Below are 24,061 nucleotides of genomic sequence, written 5' to 3'. Positions count from 1 at the left end.
AAGAGGGTGAAAAATCTCCCACCCAAACGTGAGCCAATCTACTCTCCCCCATCCCACCAACGGAGCCAGACTCAGAGCCAGCTCGCACCAGAATCAGTGAGTGAGGAGCACCTCTAGGTCCTTGGAAGCAAACTAAGACCACCAAAGACCTACCCCTGAGAGCAGCTACACCGGAAATCCCAGCAGGCGGGGGAGCACAGACCGTGTGTGTCCCTGGGAAGGTAGTGCAGAGCTGCAAACGGCTGCAGTGATTCAAGAGCTTGCCTCCGGCAAAATCCTTGCTCCCTAACTCTATACAGAGAGAACCTTCCCAGCTCACTCAGATTTCTGACTAAAAAGGGAAGGTAAATCCCCCATAGTGATGGCTAATTGTGCACAGGAGCCCCAAACTCCCTCTAAGAAAAGCAAAAAAAAGACAGTGAAACTTGAAAATTTTTACAGAGGAAAAACCCAGGCTACAGAGGAAACACAGGAGGAAATTAAAACAAAGATAAACCATTCTAAAAAAAATGGAAATTGTCCACAAGCTCTGGAAGAATTTAAATTGGAGCTTATCAAAAAGATGGGAGTCTTCTGGCTAGAGAAGTGAGAAATGGTTTAAAAAGAAAATAAAAAAATTATAGCCAAAAATCAGAAGGTTAAAGCAGAAAACCAGGCCTTAAGGACCAGAATTGAGCAACTGGAAACCAATGACCTTGCAAAACAGCAAGAATTAATAAAGCAAAGTCAAAATACTGAAAAAATAGAAGAAAACGAAAACATAAAATATCTCATTGACAAGGTGACAGATCAGGAAAAAGGAGGAAGGAGAGACAATTTGAGAGTCATTGGTCTACCTGAAAACCCAGAAATAAACAGAAATCTTGACATCATACTACAAGAAATCATCCAAGAAAACTGCTCTGATGTTCTTGAACAAGGAGGCAAAATAGACATTTAAAGAGTTCATAGAACACCCTCTACACTAAATCCCCAAAAGACATCTCCCAGGAATGCAATTGTCAAATTCAAGAGCTTTCAAGCTAAGGAGAAAATCCTACAAGAAGCCAAAAAGAGACAATTCAGATCAAAAAAGGAGCACCAATCAGGATCACATAAGACCTGGCAGCTCCCACACCAAAGGACCTCAAGGCCTGGAACATGATATTCAGAAAGGCAAGAGAACTGGGTTTTCAACCAAGAAGCACATATCCATCAAAACTCACTATATATTTCCAGGGGAAAGTATGGGCATTCAATAAAATAGAAGATTTCCAAGTATTTGTAAAGAAAAAACCAGAACTAAGTGGAAAGTTTGACATCCAAACACAAAGATCAAGAGAAACATGAAAAGGTAAATAAGAAAGAGAGGGAAAAGGAGAAAAATGTTTTGTTTTGTTTTTGTATTCAAGCTCTCTTATTTAAGGGCTACAATTAGTTCAAATTATATATATTAACATATGGGGAAAATGTTATTTGTAACTCTCAAAAATTGTATTCATTATTATAGTAATTAGAAGAATCATTCATAGGAAAAGATCGGGGCATTAAGGGTTTTAAGAAGATACACACACAAAAAAAAAAGGAAAGAAAAAGGGTGGGGGGGATTTGAAGATGGTACCAAGAGACACTTGAAGAAATAAAATAAACAGAATAATCTTTTTCACACAAAGATACACATGGGAAGGGGAGGGGAAGAATGCTCTTATAAGAAGGGGAGGAAGAGAGTGCTAATAGGAAATACTCAAACCTTACTCTCAGTGAAATCAATTCTGAGAAGGAAGAGCATCTATATCCATTGGGATCTTGAATTATATCTTATCCTACAGGGTAAAGGAGAAGGGAAAACTAAGGGGGGTAGTGGAGAGGAAGTACAAAAAGGGAGGGAAGGAGAGGGGGAGGGAACTTAACAGACCCTAAAAAAAAAATAAAACAAGAAGGGAACAAAAAGGGAAGGACCAGAAAGGGAAGCATATCAAGGGAGGGTATCAGGGGGGTTGATTAAAAGTAAACCATTGGTTTAAAAGGATATAGCAAAAGAAGAAAGGACAGAAAAAGGAGAAGACATCAAAATGCTAGGGAATTCACAAGTGACAATCATAACTTTGAATGTGAATGAGATGAACCCAACCATAAAATGTAGACGAATAGGAGAGTGGATTAGAATCCAAAATCCTACCATATGTTGTCTATAAGAAACACACCTGAGGCAGGTAGATATGGGTAGAACAAGGTCATAATTAAAGGTTGGAGCAAGACCCATTGGGCATCAACTGATAGAAAGAAGGCAGGAGTTGCAATCATGATATCTGACAAAGCCAAAGTAAAAATAAACCTGATTAAAAGGGATAGGGAAGGTAAATAAATCCTGATTAAAGGGAGTATACAAAATGAGGAAATATCACTAATCAACATGTATGCACCACATGGTATAGCAGCCAAATTTCTCATGGAAAAACTAGTAGAATTGGAGGAAATAGATAGTAAAACTATACTAGTGGGAGACATGAACCTACTACTATCAAATTTAGATAAATCAAATCAAAAAATAAATAAGAAAGAGGTAAAAGAGGTGAATGAAATCTTAGAAAAATTAGAGACATGGAGAAAAATAAATACGGACAAAAAGGAATACACCTTCTTTTTAGCAGCACATGGTACATTCACAAAGATTGACCATGTACTAGGTCATAAAAACATGGCATACAAATGTAGAAAAGCAGATATAATAAATGCAACCTTTTCAGATCATAAGGCAATAAAAATGATGATCAGTAAGGGTACATGGAGAGCCAAATTAAAAATTGATTGGAAATTAAACAATATGATTCTCCAAAATCGGTTAGTTAGAGAACAAATCATAGAAACAATTAATAATTTCATTGAAAAAAAAATGACAATGATGAGACATCCTTTCAAACTCTATGGGATGCAGTCAAAACAGTTCTCAGGGGAAAATTTCTATCCTTGAGTTCATATATTAACAAATTAGGGAGGGCAGAGGTCAATGAGTTGGACCTGCAAATCAAAAAACTTGAAAGCAAACAAATTAAAAATCCCCTGAAGAAAACCGAATTAGAGATCCTAAAAATAAAGGGAGAAATTAATAAAATTGAAAGTGATAGAACTATTGAACTAATAAATAAGACTAGAAGCTGGTATTTTGAAAAAACAAACAAAATAGACAAAGTACTAGTCAATCTAATAAAAAATGGAAAGAAGAAAAGCAAATTTAACTGTATCATAGATGAAAAGTATCATAGATGAAAACCTCCAATGAAGAGGAAATTAAAGCAATCATTAAACAATATTTTGCCCAATTATATGGCAAAAAAATATGCCAATCTAGTTGATATGGATGAATATATGCAAAATATATAAATTGCCTTGACTCACAGAAGAAGAAATACAATTCTTAAATACTCTCATATCAGAAAAAGAAATCCAACAGGCCATCAAAGAACTCCCTAAGAAAAAATCCCCAGGGCCTGATGGATTCACAAGTGAATTCTATCAAACATTCAAAGAACAGCTAATCCCAATACTATACAAACTATTTGACATAATGAGCAAAGAGGAAGTTCTACCAAATTCCTTTTATGACACAAACATGGTACTGATTCCAAAGCCAGGCAGGTCAAAAAACAGAGAAAGAAAACTACAGACCAATCCCCTTAATGAACATAGATGCAAAAATCTTAAATAGGATACTAGCAAAAAGACTCCAGCAAGTGATCAGGAGGGTTATTCACTATGATCAGGTGGGATTCATACCAGGAATGCAAAAATGGTTCAATATTAGGAAAACCATCCACATAATTGACCATATCAACAAGCAAATCAACAAAAATCACATGATTATCTCAATAGATGCAGAAAAAGCCTTTGATAAAATACAACACCCATTCCTTTTGAAAACACTAGAAAGTATAGGAATAGAAGGGTCTTTCCTAAAAACAATAAACAGTATCTATCTAAAACCATCAGGAAACATCATCTGCAATGGGGATAAACTAGACCCATTCCCAATAAGATCGGGAGTGAAACAAGGATGCCCATTATCACTGCTATTATTTAACATTGTACTAGAAACACTAGTAGTAGCAATTAGAGAAGAAAAAGAAATTGAAGGTATTAAAATTGGCAATGAAGAGACCAAGCTATCACTCTTTGTGGATGATATGACAGTCTACTTAAGGAATCCTAGAGAATCAACTAAAAAGCTAATGGAAATAATCAACAACTTTAGTAAAGTTGCAGGATACAAAATAAACCCACATAAGTCATCAGCATTTCTATTTATCTCCAACACATCTCAGCAGCAGGAATGAGAAAGAGAAATTCCATTCAAAAACATCCTAGACAATATAAAATACTTAGGAATCTATCTGCCAAGACAAACACAGGAACTATGTGAACACAGCTACAAAACACTTTTCATACAACTAAAACTAGATCTGAGCAATTGGAAAAATATTAATTGCTCATGCGTAGGATGAGCTAACAAAATAAAAATGACCATCCTACCCAAACTTATTTATTTATTTAGTGCCATACCCATCAAACTACCAAAAAAGTTTTTTATTGAATTAGAAAAAAGTCATAACAAAGTTCATTTGGAAGAACAAAAGATTAAGGATATCCAGGGAAATCATGAAAAAATAATACAAAAGAAGGTGGTCTTGCAGTACCAGATCTCAAACTCTTTTATAAAAGAGTGGTCATCAGAACAATTTGGTACTGGCTAAGAGACAGAAAGGAGGATCAGTGGAATAGACTTGAGGTAAATGACTCCAGCAAGATGGTCTATGACAAGCCCAAAGATCTCAGCTTTTGGGACCAAAATCCACTATTTGATAAAAATTGCTGGGAAAATTGGAAGACAGTGTGGGAGAGATTAGGCTTGGATCAACACCTCACACCCTACACCAAGATAAACTCAGAATGGGTGAATGACTTGAACATAAAGAAGGAAACTATAAGTAAATTAGGTGAACACATCATAGTATACATGTCAGACCTTTGGGAAGGGAAAAAATTTTTTTTTCTTTTTTTTTTAATTTTATAGTATTTTATTTGATCATTTCCATGCATTTTTCATTAAAGACAAAGATCATTTTCTTTTCCTCCCTCCCACCCCCTGTGGCCGACGCATGATTCCACTGGTATCATATGTGTTCTTGACTTGAACCCATTGCCATGTTGTTAGTATTTGCATCAGAGTGTTCGCTCAGAGTCTTTCCTCTGTCATGTCCCCTCAGCCATTGTAGTCAGGCAGTTGCTTTTCCTTGGTGTTTCTACTCCCTCAGTTTGTCCTCTGCTTTTGGATAGTGTTTTTTTCTCCTTGATCCCTGCAGATTGTGCAGGGACATTACACTGCCACTAATGGAGAAGTCCATTATGTTCGATTATACCACAGTGTGTTTGTCTCTGTGTACAATGTTCTCCTGGTTCTGCTCCTCTCGCTCTGCATCACTTCCTGGAGGTTGTTCCAGTCTCCATGGAACTCCTCCACTTTATTATTCCTTTGAACACAATAGTATTCCATCACCAACATATACCACAATTTGTTCAGCCATTCCCCAATTGATGGGCATCCCCTCGTTTTCCAATTTTTGGCCACCACAAAGAGCGCAGCTATGAATATTTTTGTACAAGTCTTTTTGTCCATTATCTCTTTGGGGTACAAACCCAGCAGTGCTATGGCTGGATCAAAGGGTAGACATTCTTCTATCGCCCTTTGTGCATAGTTCCAAATTGCCCTCCAGAATGGCTGGATCAGTTCACAACTCCACCAGCAATGAATTAATGTCCCTACTTTGCCACATCCCCTCCAGCATTCATTACTTTCCATAACTGTCATGTTAGCCAATCTGCTAGGTGTGAGGTGATACCTCAGAGTTGTTTTGATTTGCATCTCTCTGATTATAAGAGATGTGGAGCACTTCTTCATGTGCTTATTAATAGTTTTGATTTCTTTATCTGAAAACTGTCTATCCATGTCCCTTGCCCATTTATCAATTGGGGAATGGCTTGATTTTTTGTACAATTGATTTAGCTCTTTATAAATTTGAGTAATTAAACCTTTGTCAGAGGTTTTTATGAAGATTTTTTCCCAATTTGTTGTTTTCCTTCTGATTTTAGTTACATTGGTTTTGTTTGTACAAAAGCCTTTTAATTTGATGTAGTCGAAATTATTTATTTTACATTTTGTGATTCTCTCTATGTCTTGCTTGGTTTTAAAGTCTTTCCCTTCCCAAAGGTCTGACATGTATACTATTCTGTGTTTACCCAATTTACTTATGGTTTCCTTCTTTATGTTTAAGTCTTTCACCCATTTTGAATTTATCTTGGTGTAGGGTGTGAGGTGTTGATCAATTCCTAATCTCTCCCACACTGTCTTCCAATTGGGAAAAAAAATTTTAAACCAAGCAAGAGTTAGAAAGAGTCACAAAATGTAAAACAAATAATTTTGACTACATCAAATAAAAAAGTTTTTCTACAAACAAAACCAATGTAACCAAAATCAGAAGGGAAGTAACAAACTGGGAAACAATCTTTATAACAAAAACCTCTGACAAAGGTCTAAATACTCAAATTTACAAAGAACTAAATCAATTGTACAAAAAATCAAGCCATTCTCCAATTGATAAATGGGCAAGGGACATGAATAGGCAAGTTTTAGTCAAAGAAATCAGAACCATTAATAAGCACATGAAGAAGGGTTCTAAATCTCTTATAATCAGAGAGATGCAAATCAAAACAACTCTGAGGTATCACCTCACCCCTAGCAGATTGGCTAACATGACAGCAATGGAAAGTAATGAATGTTGGAGGGAATGTGGCAAAGTTGGGCTATTAATTCATTGCTGGTGGAGTTGTGAATTGATCCAACCATTCTGGATGGCAATTTGGAACTATGCCCAAAGGGCGATAAAAGACTATCTGCCCTTTGACCCAGCCATAGCACTGCTGGGTTTGTACCCCAAAGAGATAATAAGGAAAAATACATGTACAAGAATATTCATAGCTGCACTCTTTGTGGTGGCAAAAAATGGAAAATGAAGGGATGCCCTTCAATTGGGGAATGGCTGAACACATTGTAGTATCTGTTGGTGATGGAGTACTATTGTGTTCAAAGGAATAATAAAGTGGAGGAATTCCATGGGAACTGGAACAATCTCCATGAACTGATGCAGAGTGAGAGGAGCAGGACTAGAACATTGTACAAAGAGACTGATACACTGTGGTACAATCGAATGTAATGGACTTCTCCATTAGTGGCAATGCAGTGATCCTGAACAACCGAGAGGGATATAGGAGAAAAAACACTATCCACATTCAGAGGAAAAACTGTGGAAGTAAAAACACCAAAGAAAAACAACTGCTTGATTACATGGGTCGGCGGGGATATGATTGGGGATGTAGACTCTAAATATGGAAATGGATTCTGATCAAAGACACATGTAATGCCCAGTGGAATTGTGTCAGCTATGGGAGGGGAGGAGGGAAGAGAGGGAGGAATAGAAATGATTTTTGTAACCAAGGAATAATGTTCGAATTTGACCAAATAAAAAAACAAATAAACAAAAATTAAATTAAAGTTTTATGGAAAAGATTTAAAAAATTAAAATTAAAATATGTGATTGATCACATAGTGCAATAGGGATATGATTGGGGTTTTGATGTTAAAGGATGGTGCTACTGCAAATATGAATAATACAGAAATAGGTTTTGAACAATGATACAGTGGATACCCAGTGGAACTGCTTGTTGGACTTGGGAGGGGGGGATCATGAATCATGGAAACATGGAAAAATATTCTAAATTCTAAAAATTAGAAACAAATTAAAAAAAAAACAACTGGTTTCATCTGTCAAATTATACCACAATCCCAGATGTTTAAGAGTTAGAAGCAACTTTAATCTGAGGGTTCTTAATATAAGGTGCAAGACACTGATCCTATCATGCCTTCTCAAAACAAATTTATACCTTCTTACCCAAAATAGACCTTTAAATACCAAAAGACATTTATTGTGTCTTCCCTTAAGTAGACTTGTTAACTGAAGGGATAAGCCAGAAAAAAAAATCCAATAGAAAAAATCCCCTATTAGTTTCCTAAGTGTTTTTACATATGTTTTATGTCAATTTATATAAACATTCTTACTTTTATTTCTCGATGTAAGGATTGAACTTCTGTCGACAACTCTACTGTCTGCTCCTCCAGTTGCTGTCGACGTTGCAAATTACTAGATATCTGAAGTTTTTCTGATTTAAGTTCATTTACTGTGCTTTTTAGGTGTTGGATTTGTTCTTGTTGGTCCTGTATAAGCTTACGATTCAACTCAATTTTACTGGAAACTACAAAGGAAACAAATGACATCGAAGATAAAAATATGGTATTACTCAACATTTACCACTGTAAATCAAGGAAAACTATTATAAGTCCATTAATTAACCAGTCAAAAAGCATTTAAGTAATTGATATGTGCTAGCTACCAGAGGTTCAATGGCAAAAATGAGATAGTCTCTAACCTCCAGGAACTTACATTTGATACGGGCAGCTTGATAGCCTAGTGGACAAATTCTGGGTTTGCAATTAGGGAAACCCAAGTCAAATCCAATGATGTTGGGCAAGTAAATTAATAGCTCCTTGCCTCAGTTTCCTCAACTGTAAAAGGGAGATAATAACAGCACCTATCTCACAGTGTTGTAAGGATCAAATGAAATCATATTATAAACTATCTGTTACATAGTAGGTGCTATATAATACAAGCTATTATTATTATTGTTGTTGTATATGAGAAATATCAAGAAAACCAATTTTATGTTATAAAGTATATCTGAAATAGTCCAGGTGAGAAGTAATGAGGATGGAAAATAAAGTTGATTATGTGAGGGGATTGTGGTGGAAGTAGATTCAACAAGACACAATATGTAACTGAATCTGTGGGGAAAACATGAGTGAGAAGTCAAAGATAACCCCATTGCCTCTTTTCTCCTCTTTTACTCTAGACTCTGAGAATAGGTGGGCCTTTCTTCTACAACTAATCCTTCTAACTTGTATCCTTAATGGCCTCCCTCTTGGATCTCTTCCAGCCTATCTCATTACACTATTACACTGTTTCAGCTACGTTGCGGCTATTCATCTAAGTCACTTTCCCAACTGCACTTTGTCCTCTTTTCTTCTACCTTCCATAATATCTTGTTTGGGGATATCATCTGATACTATAGTTTCAATTACTATGTGAAGATTGAATTTAGTTCTCCTCTGATTGTAACAATGAAGGTACTTAGCTCTTCCTTGATTGCGAAGACTGAATTGCAATCTTCTATTTGTTGATTTAATCCCCAGAAAGGTAAATTGAATGGGAGGATCTGCCCATGTTATATCTGATCACCAAGGGTGTAAATCTCCCACTTAATCATGAGGTGGGAGGTCTGTGACCTCTGTGTGGGATAGTGGGTAATGAATTAGAATTGACTGGGCAGTCCTAGAGCAGAGCGTCTTCTGTGATTGGTAGATGTGAAATTTAGGGGAGGTGACACAAGAGAAAAAGATCTTTAAAAAAAGGACCAGAGGCCAGAAGAGAGAGAGATTTGATTCGATTTGAGTGAGATGGAAGAACTCTGACTTGTAGTAAAGACTGGAGGACAGACACTTGAGGAGAGACTGGAAGAGGAATTCAACCCTGGAGGAACTTGTGCAGGAGACCTTAGACTATTTTCTTTTTTTAGATGGTCACCATTGGTGAGTGAAAGGCTAACTTAGTGACCCAGCCTTTCTGGAGTGTGAAGCCTCCAGGAAAGGCCCATCATCTTGAGACTCTTTTCCCCTGGCTGGGGCTTAGAATTTCTAACTGGTATCAGCAGAAGCCAGAGTTATATCACTCTCTCGCTCTCTCTCTCTCCCCCCTTTTCTCTCTTCCTTAATATCTTCCCTCTATTGTAAATAAACTACAATAAATTCCATTTACTTTAATAATTCATTTTGGGATTTAGAAATTAAATCCCTGGTGACCATCTATATACATATTCAGAGTCCAACCACAAATAAATTTAAACACCTATCCCTTTGCAAAAGATTCCCAGATATATATGTATCTAGCTCTAGTCTCTCTCCTAAACTCCAGTCCCATGTCATCAACTGCTAACTGGATACTTTAAAGTAGATGTCCCACAGACATCCTGGACTCAATGTATCTGATAAGATAAGTTTATCATGGAATAGATTAAAGGCAAAAGGAGAAAGGAAAGCAGAGGATGAGATGAATAGGGTCGTGGAAGCAACAAACATGAGCCTGAACAGACTTCAGCAGAGAGTGGAAGACAGAGGGCCTGGTGTGCTATGGTCCATAGGGTCATGAAGAATTGGATACAACTGAACAACAACAAGGCTTGTCAAGCAGCCAATTGAGGGACAGATAACTGAACACTGCTAGTTGTGTAAGGTCAAGAGTGCAATAAGGCACCTAGAAAACTGAGTGTTCTACAGTTGGAAGATATATGAGAGAACATGGACAAGAGTTGCCTAGGATGAAAGGGCATGGATGAACTGTGATCTGCACCATTGTGTAACACTTCCCTCAACACATCAGAGACAAGCAAGTAACTACATCATCATCTCTCTTCCAGTATGCTGTGCACACAGTATGTGCTTATTAATTTATATAGTTTATGTCTGATATGTATTTTTTGAAATAAAGGCTACTTAGCCTGGCTATTAAGGTTCTCCATATACTAGCTCTAAGCTACTTTTCCAGAATTACAGGCACACCTCATTTTATAACCTTCACTTTATTGCACTGCAGTTACTGCATATATATGTATATTTTTAATAAATTGAAGGTTTGTGGCAACCCTGCATCAAGCGATTCTATTGGTACTATTTTTCCAATAGCATGTACTCACAATGTGTCACATTTTGGTAATTCTTGCACTGGTTCAAACGTTCTCATTATTATTATATGCTATGATGATCTGTGATGTGTGATGTTACCATTTTAATTGTTTTGAGGCACGACAAACCATACCCAAATACAACAGTGAACTTAACTGATACATGTTCTGTGCATTCTGACTGCTCTACTATCCTGCAGTTCCCCATCTCAGGTCTCCCTATCTCCTGAGACACAATATTGAAATTAGGCTAATTAATAACTCCTACAATGGCTTCTAAATGTTCAAGTAAATGCCAAATTTCATGATTGTTTTATTTTAAGCAATTGCCATAGCCACCACAACCTTTAGTAACTACCAACCTCATCAGTCAGCAGCTATCTACATGGAGGCAAGACCTTCCACAAACAAAAAGATTATACTACTCACTGAGAGTTCAGATGATGGTTAGCAATTTTTAGCAATAAAGTGTTTTAAATTAAAGTATGTACATTGGTTTTTTAGACATAGTATTATTGCACACATAGACAATGGTAGTGTATAAAGATAACTTTTATATTCACTGGGAAACCAAAAAATTCATATGACTAGCTTTTCTGCAATGTTCACTTTATTATAGTGGTCTGGAATGACACTCATTATATCTGCAAGGTATGCCTGTATTTTACTCAACTCCACTTCACATGCCTATATTCTGGCCAAACAAGACTACTAGTTCTGCTTTCTTCCCTTTTCTATGAAAGTGCACAGATACATCCTTAGAACATGCCATTTCCGTATCTTCAACCTATGGAAAACCTGTTCTTCCTTAAAGGTCCACCTCAGGTGCCATACCCTCTATGAAGCTTTGACAGTTCCTTTTCAAATAGAAACATTCATTATCTGTCTACCTATCCACATATAAAAAAAACAAATAAAAATAATTTTCCAGATATCTTCCCCTTTACAAGAATGTATCTTTAATCTGTTATGTTTGTTATGATTTATGTTATTATATAGTGAGGAGATCAGTCTCCCAAAGGATCATAGGGAGAATTTGAGTTTCAAAATGTTGGGGGCGAGGGGAAACAGCTGCATTCCTCAGCATGCCTCCTACTTCCTGGGATTGGTCTTAAATTGGACTAATCCCATAATAGGGAGAGGCCATGCCCCCCTACTTTGGGCACAGGATTGGTCTATAAAAGGGCCAATCCCACACCTAGGAAAGGGGCTCTCTCTCATGAATGAGGGGTGAATGGGGTTAGTAGAAGTGAAAGTTTTAGTTAATTTCAGGTAGGGGAAATTCCAGTTGGTTTTGCTTTCAATAAAGCTTTAGAAAGATTAGAGTGAGTAGTTTTGTTTTGTTTTTTTTAGGTTTCCACATTTAGCAACCTATGAAGGGACCCCAGGTAAGTAGGAGCCCCCTCCCCCCCATGCCCTGAATCTTCTGGGTTCATTGCCCTTCCCACCCATGAAAAAGGCGGGAAGCTGCTACCTAGCTTCCACTCCATCTACTCCCTTTTATCCCTTATCCCCTTCCTCCTTCCTATTCTCCCTTCTTCTCTCTCCACCTCCTCCTTCCCTCCAGGCCCCCTGCAGAGTTGAGTTTTCAGCTCCCCTGCTGAGACCTTCTCAGTGCTCTTTTCCCAATTTCTCCGCCCCCCCCCCCCCTTCCCTCTTCCAGCCCAGCTTTTTCAGCTGCCTTCTCCCTCCTTAAAACCTCCAGCCTAGCGCTCTCTCTCTCTCTCTTCCTGCCTTGCCCTCCTGGCTAGCCTCTCCACTTAGGGGTTCAACTGAGGCCCCATCACCCCCCACTACTTCATCCCTCCTGCCTGGGCAATCCCTGGGCTCCCTGCTCCTCATGTGAATTTTTCTTAAGGTCTTCCCACCCTATGCAACCTCCAATTTCCTGCCTGGGGGTGGTTTGCACCTTCACCTGCTGTTTTGTTTTGTTCTTTCTGTTCTAGTTCACAAATAAAACACAATGTTGCAAACCTTGATGGACAGCCTTTTGTCACCTGGAGTTCAGACTGGTTTTCTTTGCTAGTCTTAGAAGGTTTCCTTTCTATAAATCTTTTACTAATATTGGGTGGTTTAGTTCTTCTAACACTCAATAATAAATGGCAGGAGGCCTGCCTGCTTAACATGCAGATTCAAATGCAGGCCCAAATGCAAGCCCAACTGGAGATTTTAAAGAGATCCATGCCTGGTCTTCACATACAACGGGAAGACCCCGCTCCACCTACATCTCAGAGGGAAGATCCTTCTCTACCTATACCTCAGATGGAATTTCTCCTCTCACAGCTCCTGCAGCTCCTAGACACCCTGTCCTCCCTGCCCCTTCTCCCAGTGCCTCCCATCTCCTGCCCCTTGTCCCAGCCCCCATCCTCTGCCCATCCTTGGACCCTGTTCCTCTCCTTCCTCCTCCCTTTATTTTTTCGGTACCAATGCAAAAATCTACAAAGACTAGGACCGCACATGAAACATATGAAGGCCTTTTCCACTTAAGGGAAATTCCACATTACAGACAAATGGAACCATGGTGACCTTAAGGCACCACATGCATTTTACTCCCCAGGATATAAAAAATTTTAAACAAAATATTCCCTCATCTGAAGATGAACCAATTGTAGTCATCAAAACCCTGGATAACATTCCACACATATGATCCTGCTTATCAGGATGTACAAAATTTGTTCCAGGCATTTTTGACTGAACGGAGAAAGGCAAAATTATTTTCATTAGCAGAGCTAGAGGAAGGAATGTGGTTCATTGGCCTGAACACAACCCAAAATGGAATTATAATAATGAGGATGAATATTTGTAGCTATGCTGTGCCAGGGAGCCATTACTAAAGGCAATGCATGAATGCTCTGACAGGCCTAGAACATGGACCAAATTTGAAAATTTTAAAACAATTTGAAGATGAGTCATGCTCCCAATTTATGGACAGACTAATTGAACTAGGAGAAAGGTATATAGATGTGGACCTCACCATAGAAAGGAATGTACGGCAAATACGGAAACAATTTGTGAACAACTGCTCTAAAGTGGTCCAAGACTATTTTAAAACTAACTGCCCAAATTGGACTAATATGGACCTAGAGGAATTGCGCAGGGCTGCAATATGTTTCTAAAGGCCATGAACAAAAAACTGAGGAAACAAATGATTTGGTACCAGAGTTATGGAAAGATCTAAAAACCTTAATAGAAAGACTTGGTAAACAAGAGAAAGGAGCTCAAGCAGTGGCTATTGTCCCTTTGCAGGAATCCATACATCAATTGTTAATGTGCCATTTCTGTGCAAAAGGGGTCACATAATTATGAATTGTTGGAATTGGAAGCAGGCAATTTGGAATAATAATTTCAGAATAACTTTAGAAATAATAACTTCAGGAATAATAACACGTTTAGAAATCCTAATAATTATGGCAATAACACTCCACATCCAAATCTAATTTGGCAAATGATAACTCAAACCAACCACAATATATCCAAAGTAGAGCTCGTGCACGCTGTACTCAGGGTGAGACTGACCCTCAGCTTACAGGAGCCCAAGGAAATCCCCAAACACACCAAATACCCAACGATCTTTATGAAGGTGTGAAAGGGGTTAGAGCACTGGAATCAGAGAGTACAGCCTTTGATTTCCCAGACCCTGATGTCTTAATGCCAGAAATTGAAAAGGAATATTTCCCTTCCAACAAAATATTGTAAGTATATATAAGAGATTGAAAAGATTCTCTTAGAAAGATAAAAACTGGTTAATAAGCATAATGAAATATCCAAATTACTAGAAATTTGGATCATTATTAAAGTTAACCCCAAAAGCACCTCAAAATGACTTACAGTATTTGAAGCCTTTACAATAAATACACATATACAAAATAGACATACATTGTGATTAATGTAAATCTTTGAAGGGAAAAATTTATGGCTCCATATTTAAACAGTTTGTGTTAGTTAATCTATAATATTGCTCCCATGTCAAAAGAGCACTTTCTACTAATGATAAGTAATTATATTGATCTTGTTATATTGGAGTAATTGTTTGCTTTGAGAACTATTGCTATATAGCTATTGTAATTTTTGCTATTGGATATATATTTCTAACATCCTATATTTGACCCTGAACATATACCTTTGTAAAAGTCCATGAAGAACAAATTGGACAGAAAACTTGTAATGATAACTTGATATACTTGTATTTTGAAAAATTGAAATTTTCTTTGAATGTGTCCATTGCCTATTGTTTTGTAAACCTATTTACTTTGAGAAAATCATTTGCAATTGCACTGTGGATCATAGCTAAGTTAACAAGGAAATGGATCTAAATTTTTGGGTACGAAACTTATATTCTACCTTTCTTTAAGTGACACTAATTGGAATAGATATGGATATAGATATATTTTTTTGAATGTCATTGATTGTAAAATATATAATTTTAATTTTTATATACCTTGCATTTCTTTATACCTTGCATGTGCAACATGGTATTTGAGTTTTCCAAAGCACATATCAATCTTTAAAGATTTTTTTGATTTTGCAGTAGTGTAGGTTTAGAATGTCCATTAGTCCTAAATGTAACTGCTTGCCCAAAAGCCTTAGACTATTGAAACTGCCACTGACTCTTTAACTATTATGGGACTTTGTTTCATGAATATGTTTGATTCAAGGAAATGGGATCAAAAAGGAGCACAGCCTTCATCCGCATAGTGCCAAAGAAGCATAGACTTTAACCTGAATAGTGCCAAAAGAGCACACAGGTCAAGAAGAAACCAATCCAGATGGGTTTGATGAAATTCTGCGCCAATACAAAAGAACTTGAATTTTGTGTGAGACTCAAGGTTGCAGTACTTGACATATGTTAAGACGCAGGACTCCTTGTACCATACTCATTCTGAAATACTTTCTATCAAGTACCTAATAATTGGTTGTTCTGGTTCCCCTATCCCTGATAAATGAAGAAAGATCAGACCAAGGAATAAAATCTAGTCCCATTTCCATCTTTCATGCTGTGGTGGTTGACTGTGGATCTGGCTGCTAAGTGGGTAAGTGCATGATGTTGAACATAAATTACTTTAATCAGGCCATTATTAAAGGACCTGTTATGCTTTTATTTTTCCTTATTTAGAATTTTTACATATCAGATTTGGAATTGGATATTTAACATTTTCATCCAATAGTTATTTGGCTTTTTGTGATGCTTCTAATTGGCAATGATTCATATGCCTCATACCTAAGTCGTGTATCTGTGTGTGATTCCAATGTTTCTTTATATCCTCCTCAGATGGAAATGTGTTTTCTATTTTATATGAAAAAGTTTAAATTATTTTAAGGGTAAGATATTTGTGGCCTCCTGGAATCCAGAGACTGAACTCCTTGTGGAGGATGCTATGGAGAGGCCTGTGGAGACCGCATGCTGCTCCAGGAGATCTTGAGCAGATCTTTTATTATTGCAAAAATTGGACTTTGGGGGGTTAAATTAATTTGTTTTGTTTAAATGGATTTGTTTTATATATACTTTGTTGTGCAAAAGGGGTCTACCTCCAATAAATAGTTTTGTTTTTGTTTCCCTTTTGTTTCCTTATCTCCAGGTAGTTGTATTTTCCCCTTGCAAGAATGTATCTTTAATCTGTTATGTTTGTTATGATTTAGTGAGGAGATTGGTCTCCCAAAGGATCATAGGGAGATTTGAGTTTCAAAATGTTGGGGGGGAGGGGAAACAGCTGCATCCCTCAGCATGCCTCAGGGGGGGTCCCTCCTACTTCCTGGTGTGGGATTGGTCTTGAATTGGATCAATCCTGTTCTAGTGAGGGGCCATGCTCCCCCTACTTTGGGCACAGGATTGGTCTATATAAGGACCAATCCCACAGCTAGGAAAGGGGCTCTCTCTCATGAATGATGGTGGTTGATGGAATTAGTAGAAGTGAAAGTGTTAGTTAATTTCAGCTGGGGGAAACTCTAAAGCTTTCAATAAAGCTTTAGAAAGATTATATGAGAGAGGAGTTTTCTTTTTAGCTTTCCTCAATAGAATTCTATGCTATATTTCATACTGATATCCCATTCATTTAGCATATTTTAGGTGCCAGATAAATACTTAATTGAGTAACTATTTTAGTTGATTGATCATTTTCAAATTGAAGAAAGTCAGGGGATAAAAGTTTCTGTTGGGGAAAAATGATGAAAGGGTAGAGGGGTGCTTTATATAATGAAAGTCAACATTTTGGGAAAACTGAATTTTCTGTCTTACCTGTGTCTAATCTATGCTGTTTTTCTTGCTTTTCTTGGTTTACTTGTTGAACAGTTCGATCCAAATCAACTCCTTGTAGCTTAGCAGCTTGTTGTGCAATTTTTCTTTCAACATCTCTAAGTTCCATCTTAAAAATAATAAAGTTATTTCACTAAAAATATTTATATAGTGAGTATGTTCTCTTATTTAGAATCTTCCAACTGAACAGGTATAACAGAATAGATATCTGCTAAATGCCAGTGATACAAAGAAATTCAAAAGCATAGTGCCTGCCCTAAAGGAGCTCACATTCTAATGAGGGAGAGAATAAGAAGCTAACTATGCATATGCAAGAGGAAGATAATCGCAAAAGGAAATCGTTACAGGTGGAGTGGCACTGCATGCACAGAAAGAGGCCTCCAGAAAGTGGGACTTAAACTGAAGGAAGTCAAGAAGCAGAGAGGAAGGAGAGAAAGCAATGTAGGCAGGGTGGGCAGACAGGGAAGAGATGGAGCCAATGTCATATGCAAAGAAGAGCAGGAAAGCCAGGAAAGGTGGATGGAAGAGCACATGGAAGGGAGTTAAGAGTAAGAAGACTGGAAAATTAGGAAGAGGCCAGTTCATGAAAGGTTTTAAAAGCCAAAGAGGGTATTTATAGAAAGCCACTGAACAGGGAGCCAGGAAGGAAAGTAAATAGTCAGACATCCATTTTAGGAAAATTTGGCAGTTGAGGAGAAAGTGGATTAGAGTAGACACCTAGGCAGGGAGATCAGCAATAGTCCCACCATGAGGGTCTGTCACAGGGCAGAGGCTTTGTGAGAAAGGGCCAACTTACTAGAGATGTTGTAAAAGGAGAAATGACAACACATGGCCAAAGACTAATGGATGTGGACAGAGTGAGGGATTCAGGAAGACACCTGATGGGGAGGAGGATGGTACCCTCAGTAATCAGAGAGAAGCTTGGAAGAGTTGAGGGTCTGAGAAGAAAGATAACGTGTTTTGGATATGTGAGTGAGATGTCCACAGGATATCTGCTTCAAGGTGTTCAAGAGTAACTGGTGAAATGAGAGTAGGTTCAGTCTAGTCTTGGGAGAGAAACCAGACATACAGAGATCTTAGAATCACCTACATTGATACAGTTCCTAGGAACTGATGAGACAACCAAGCAAGATAGTACAGAGGGGAGAACAGAACCAGGATAAGAGTCTTGGGAGATACTCACTATTAGTAGCTATGACTTGGATGAAGATCTAGCAAAGAAGCCTGAGAAGGAACAATTGGACAGATAGGAAAGGAATCAAAAATAAGGAATGTCATGAAAACCTAGAGGGCAAACTATCTAGAGGGTGAACAATGGTGTTAATGACTGCTGAGAGATCAGAAAGGACCAGGATTGAGAAAAGGCCATTAGATTTGATAATTAAAGAGATCACTGAGAGGGATAGCTAAGTGGATCAGTGAACTGAGATGGAGGTCTTAGGTCCAGATTCAGCCTTGGATAATTCCTAGCTGTATAACCCTTGGCAAATTACTTAACCCCCATTACCTAGCCTTTGCTGCTCTTCTGCCTTGGAACCAATACATAGTATTGATTCTAAGATGGAAAGTGAGTTTAAAAAAGAGAGATCACTAGAAACTATGGCAAGAGCAATACTACAGTTGAATGAAAAGGTCAGAGATCAGGATGCAAAAGTTATTAAAAAAGAATAAGGGAAGAGAAAGTAGTCCTCAAACTGAAAATTACTTTCTCAAGGAGTTTAATCACAAACAAGTGGAGAGACATAGGCTGGTTTTAGAATGATTGTCATGCAGTCAGTCCACTCTTTGGCTTTTTGCTTTGGTAGAACCAGCCAGAACTTTTGCTCTGATGGTATAACTCAAAGATGCATGATTTACAAGTTTAATTTTTAGGATTTTAAATTGTACATATTAGAAATTAAATTGTAAGTATTAGAAATGCAAATGACATACAAAGGAAAATATAGATAAAGGAAGCTGATTAACATTTATTAATAAATTGAAAGGTATTTCATTTTTATACAGGGTAAGCCAAAGAATACAACTGTAAAGTTCTGTTTTCTAGTTCTAGTTCTGATTTAAAACTAACTAATTCTCTTTTTGCTAAAGCATCATAATCCCCTTATTTTCTAGCAGATCCTTTTAAAGTTGAAGATGTCATTTCTTCATTCATAACATTTAGTCTTTTTTAAAAAAAAGGTACGATTACCTACATGCTAAACATCATGTAGAGATTATAAAGCTATGGCTAACACTGCTGGGTTTATACCCCAAAGAGATTATAAGGAAAAAAACTGCACAAAAATTTTTCTAGACATGCTCTTTGTCGTGGCAAAAAATTGGAAAACGAGGGGATGCCCTTTAATTGGGGAAAGGCTGAACAAATTGTTGTATCTGTTGGTGATGGAATACTATTGTACTCAAAGGAATAATGAACTGGAGGAATTCCATGTGAACTGGAACAACCTCCAGGAATTGATGCAGAGTGAAAGGAGTAGAACCAAGAGAACATTTTACACAGAGGCTGATACACTGTGGTACAATCGAATGTAATGGACTTATCTACTAACAGCAATGCAATGAGCCAGGACAATTCTGAAGAACTTATAAGAAAGAATGCTATCCACATTCAGAGAAAGAACTGTGGGAGTAGAAACATGGAAGAAAAACAAATGCTTGATCACATGGGTTGATGGGAATATGACTGGGGATGTAGACTCTAAACAATCACCCTAGTGCAACTATCAATAATAAGGAAATAGGTCTTAATCAATGTCACAAGTAAAACCCTGTGGAATTTCGCATCAGCTATGGGGGGAGAGGGGAAGGAAAGAAGATGAATCATGTAACCATGGAAAAATATCCAAAATTATTTAATTAAATAAAATTTTTCAATTAAAAAATAAAGCTATGGCTATGAGGATAAACAGAATATACTGTACTACAAAGTATTTCAAGAGGTCCTCAATGAGACTTTTTTTTTAGAGTTAAAAAATCAAGAACAAATTCTATTTTCAGTATTTCCATTTAAAACCACTCTATGTTGGCCACTTCCTCTTCATATAAAATTTATCTATAATCAACTGCTGGAAGAGGTCAATAGGGTGAATAAAAGAATTGAAGAACAAGATAAAGATTTGATAAGAGCAAACCAAAAGGTTAGCATGAGGGACTGATGACCTATAAGTTACTGAGTATATTACATTTGATGAGAAGGATGAGGAGAAATTTAAAAACTAGGAAAAAGAACTATTAAAAATTATACAGAAGTATTATCATGACCTCCAAACACAATTCTCTCCATACCTGTAATCTTTCCATAATAGTAACATCTGTTAAACATGCTTTAGCACTTTCCTCTTCAGGTATTATAGTACCCAAGAGTGTCTCTTGTTCTTCAATTTCGCCCTTTAGATGCTGTATGTCTCTGTTCACATTCTGTAGTTTATTTCTCAACTCTGGTATTTCTCTTTCCTTCAACTCAATTATGCTTTGTCTTGATAAAAAAATAAAATAAAGCTCAAAGCAAAAGTTTAGTTCAACAATTATATTCAACATACATTTACTGAATTATCTACTACAAACAAGGCACTGTGATACATTTCTTTTTTTTTTTCATTTAAAGAGCATGATAATGTGGCCATTTCCCAATATATTTCTTCTCCCACTGAACCTTTCCTTGTAAAAAAGAAAAATGGTAAAGCAAACTCATCAAACACAATAAACACATCTAACTATATACAGACATTCTTCACCTAGAGTCATCCACCCTTCTATAGAAAGTAGATAGTGTTTTATCATCTTTGGAACCAAGTGATCATTAAAGTAAATCAGAGTATAGCTGCCTTTTAGTTTTGCAGATATTGTGTATATTGTTCTTCTTTTCCATTTAACTAATTAGATTTTTTTTTAAACAAAAGGGTTCTAATAAGAGCCACATACAGAAGATATATGGTTAAGAGTACCCTGAAGGCTTTATTTCAACCAAGCCAAACATTTCTGTATAAAGAGTAGGAGTTCTCTTTCTCTCTCTCTCACCCCCACACACAGATATGCACTTTGCAATAATTCATATTTTGGGGGATTAATCTGTTGTGACAAACTGTCCCTGCTCTAGAGATGCTCTTCAAGGGCAGATGGATGGCTCAGTGGAGAGAGAGCCAGACCCAGAGACGGGAGGTCTTGCATTCAAATGTAGCCTCAGACACTTCCTAGCTGTGTGACCCTAAGCAAGTCACTTAACCCCAGTTGCCTAGTCCTTACCACTCTTCTGCCTTAGAACCAATACACAGTATTGATTCTAAGATGGAAGGTAAGGGTTAAAAAAAAAAAGATAGGCATGCTCCTCCATAGCTATAATCTTTCATTATAGAATCTTCCATAATGTGGATTTGATTAGTCAAAGTCTGGTGACTCCTTGTTCATGATCATCAGAGACAGGGAATCAATCAGATGCCCTTAATAAGCCTGGTCCTCTCTATAGAACCCCCAGTCTTTTATTGTATCACTAAATAGTGTGGGGATGGAAACCCAGTTAAGCCACATACATCAACTAAATTTGTTTCTTCTCAACTTATGCCAACAGTTTTGCCTATTGTAGACAAGCAGAACAAATGAAGACTTATGTGAACATAATCCTTGAAAATAGCTGAATCTCTCTTAATACTACTTCTAAAAATTCCCATTTCCTTCAATCAATACTAATCTGGCCATGACTTCAAGACCCTTTACTATCCTAATTATTGACCTCTGGTCATTGTCTAGCTTATGTCTTTCAGCAGATACTGACATAAACCCAAAATACAGTAGTGAGAAAATAGCCATCAAGATATGCTCTGACCACAGCAGAGTACAGAAGGACCAATTCTTGACATGGCCTCATTAAATGCAATCTATGGTTGAACTAGCTTTTTCAATTTACCAAATTAGGCTCAACTCATACTGATATGGCAGTTTGGGTACTCAATACCTTCTCACTTCACCCTCAGTTACCTCTCCCCCCTGACTAGAGGGGTGGGGAAGAGGAAGTAGAGCACTAAATGCCCCCAAAGCCTTCTTTTATAACAACCTTTCTGGTAACTCTTCCATCAGTAGCTCTGCTTGGCTTCAACTACTGAGAACACCATACCATGGCACCCAATATCCTATGGTGGATGCTCACCCTGCCTCCCAGCTTTTCAGCTTCCTTTCATGTCATTTACCCTATTGGATTGGAAGCCCTTTGAGGTCAGGGACTCTCTCTCTTTTTGTATTCCTAGCACTTAGCACAATGCCTGGTACATAGTAGATTCTAAATAAATGTTGACTGAATTGAATTCACATATCATTTTTAGATAAACTGCTAGCCACTTCTCTCCAAATTTCTAGTTCATGAATTGAGTTTTTTGAACCCAAGCAGAAATCTTTTTATTTAAAAAGAAGCATGATATAGTAAATAGAGTGCCGGGCTTGTCAGGAAGATTTGGGTTGAAAATTGACTCCAACATTTTCCAAAGTATGTGACCTTAGACAAACCAAGTGACCTCTCCCAGCCTCACATTCCGTATCTGTTACACAGGAGTTATTATATCTTTTGCACTTATCTCTCAGAATTGTTATGACACTAAACTGAGAAAATGCATGTAAAATACTTTATAAATGTCCTTTCTTAATATAATAGAGTGATTTAAAATTTGCTAAATGTCTTACACACAGTAGTAACCTTATTAGGTAGATACTATAGGAAACAGAATTAAAAAACCTTAAAAATGGAAAAAACAACATCAGCCATCTAGTAGATTCAGATTTGAAAAGGAATCCCTACTACAATCTATTCAATCAGTGTTGGATATGTGGCCATCCAGCCTTTGCCAGAAGACTTCCAAAGAGGGGGAAGCCCATTACCTCTGAGACCGCCCATTCCACTTAATAGATAGCTTTCAATATGGACATGGATAGTTTATGGATACATTAGAAAAATTTTCCTCACATTAAGTATAAATTTGCTTCTTTGTATTCAAAGCTGCTCTCTTTGTGGTGACAAAAAATTGGAAAATGAGGGAATACCCTACAATTGGGGAATGGCTGAACAAATTGTGGTATATTTTGGCGATGGAATACTATTGTGCTCAAAGGAATAATGAACTGGAGGAATTCCATGTGAATTGGAACAACCTCCAGGAACTGATGCAGAGTGAACAAGGAGTAGAACCAGGAGAACATTTTACACAGAGGCTGATACACTGTGGTACAAGTGAATGTAATAGACTTCTCTACTAAAAGCAATGCAATGATCCAGGACAATTCTGAGGGACTTATGAGAAAGAACACTATCCACATCCAGAGAAAGAACTGTGGGAGTAGAAACACAGAAGAAAAACAACTGCTCAATCACAAGGGTCGATGGAGATATGAGTGGGGAGGCAAATCTCTGCTTTTGGCAAAGAGCTCCAGCATGTCTGGATAATCTCCTGAACTAGTCTATTTTCTCTTTGTCCAAGTGGTTAGTCTGATGTGATGACAAAATTACTTCTGTTTCTTCCTTCATTGATCTTCATGAAAATGTTCACCCTTACACTTTGCTTCCTGAATTTCCTCCCTAATCAATCTTTTAAGAATTCTATGGGTAACCAGGGCATCACTGAGGCTATCCATCTGTTATCCTTCACTTTTTTTTTTGATCCTTACTTCCTGACTTGGAACCAATATTATGTAGGACCTCCCATCTCTAGGACTGGCTCTCAATCCATTGAGTTACCTAGCTTTCCCCAAGTCAGATAAATTTTCTTCCATGTCTTCAGTATTTTTACTTTGTTTTAATATTTCTTACCATCTCATGAAATCGTTGGCTTTTATTTGCTCCATTCTAATTTTCAAGAAATGTATTGGTTGGGCAAGGTTTTTTTTATCTCTTGTGCCAAATTCCTAATTCCTTTTTTAATTCTTTCTTTCATTACTCTCATTTCTATTTTATCC

The 24,061-nt window shown here is 37.3% G+C and overlaps 1 protein-coding gene across 2 annotated transcripts in view; it reads right to left on the bottom strand.

Moving 5' to 3' along the window:
- The window catches only part of RAD50 (RAD50 double strand break repair protein), a 102,271-nt gene that overhangs the window by 29,750 nt on the left and 48,460 nt on the right, over nt 1-24,061 (bottom strand). For both annotated transcript variants that reach the window (XM_001366157.5, XM_007473444.3), the window contains exons 15-17: nt 20,414-20,603; nt 17,111-17,237; nt 8,147-8,340 (exon numbers count right to left, since the gene is read on the bottom strand). In XM_001366157.5, the coding sequence (XP_001366194.1) occupies nt 8,147-8,340; nt 17,111-17,237; nt 20,414-20,603 (511 nt within the window). The remainder of the gene's footprint in view (nt 1-8,146; nt 8,341-17,110; nt 17,238-20,413; nt 20,604-24,061) is intronic.

The sequence above is a fragment of the Monodelphis domestica genome, chromosome 1, assembly GCF_027887165.1.
Source record: "Monodelphis domestica isolate mMonDom1 chromosome 1, mMonDom1.pri, whole genome shotgun sequence".
In the NCBI taxonomy this organism is placed as follows: domain Eukaryota; kingdom Metazoa; phylum Chordata; class Mammalia; order Didelphimorphia; family Didelphidae; genus Monodelphis; species Monodelphis domestica.
Note: the sequence above shows the minus strand (reverse complement) of the source record. Positions and strands in the feature narration are given on the sequence as shown.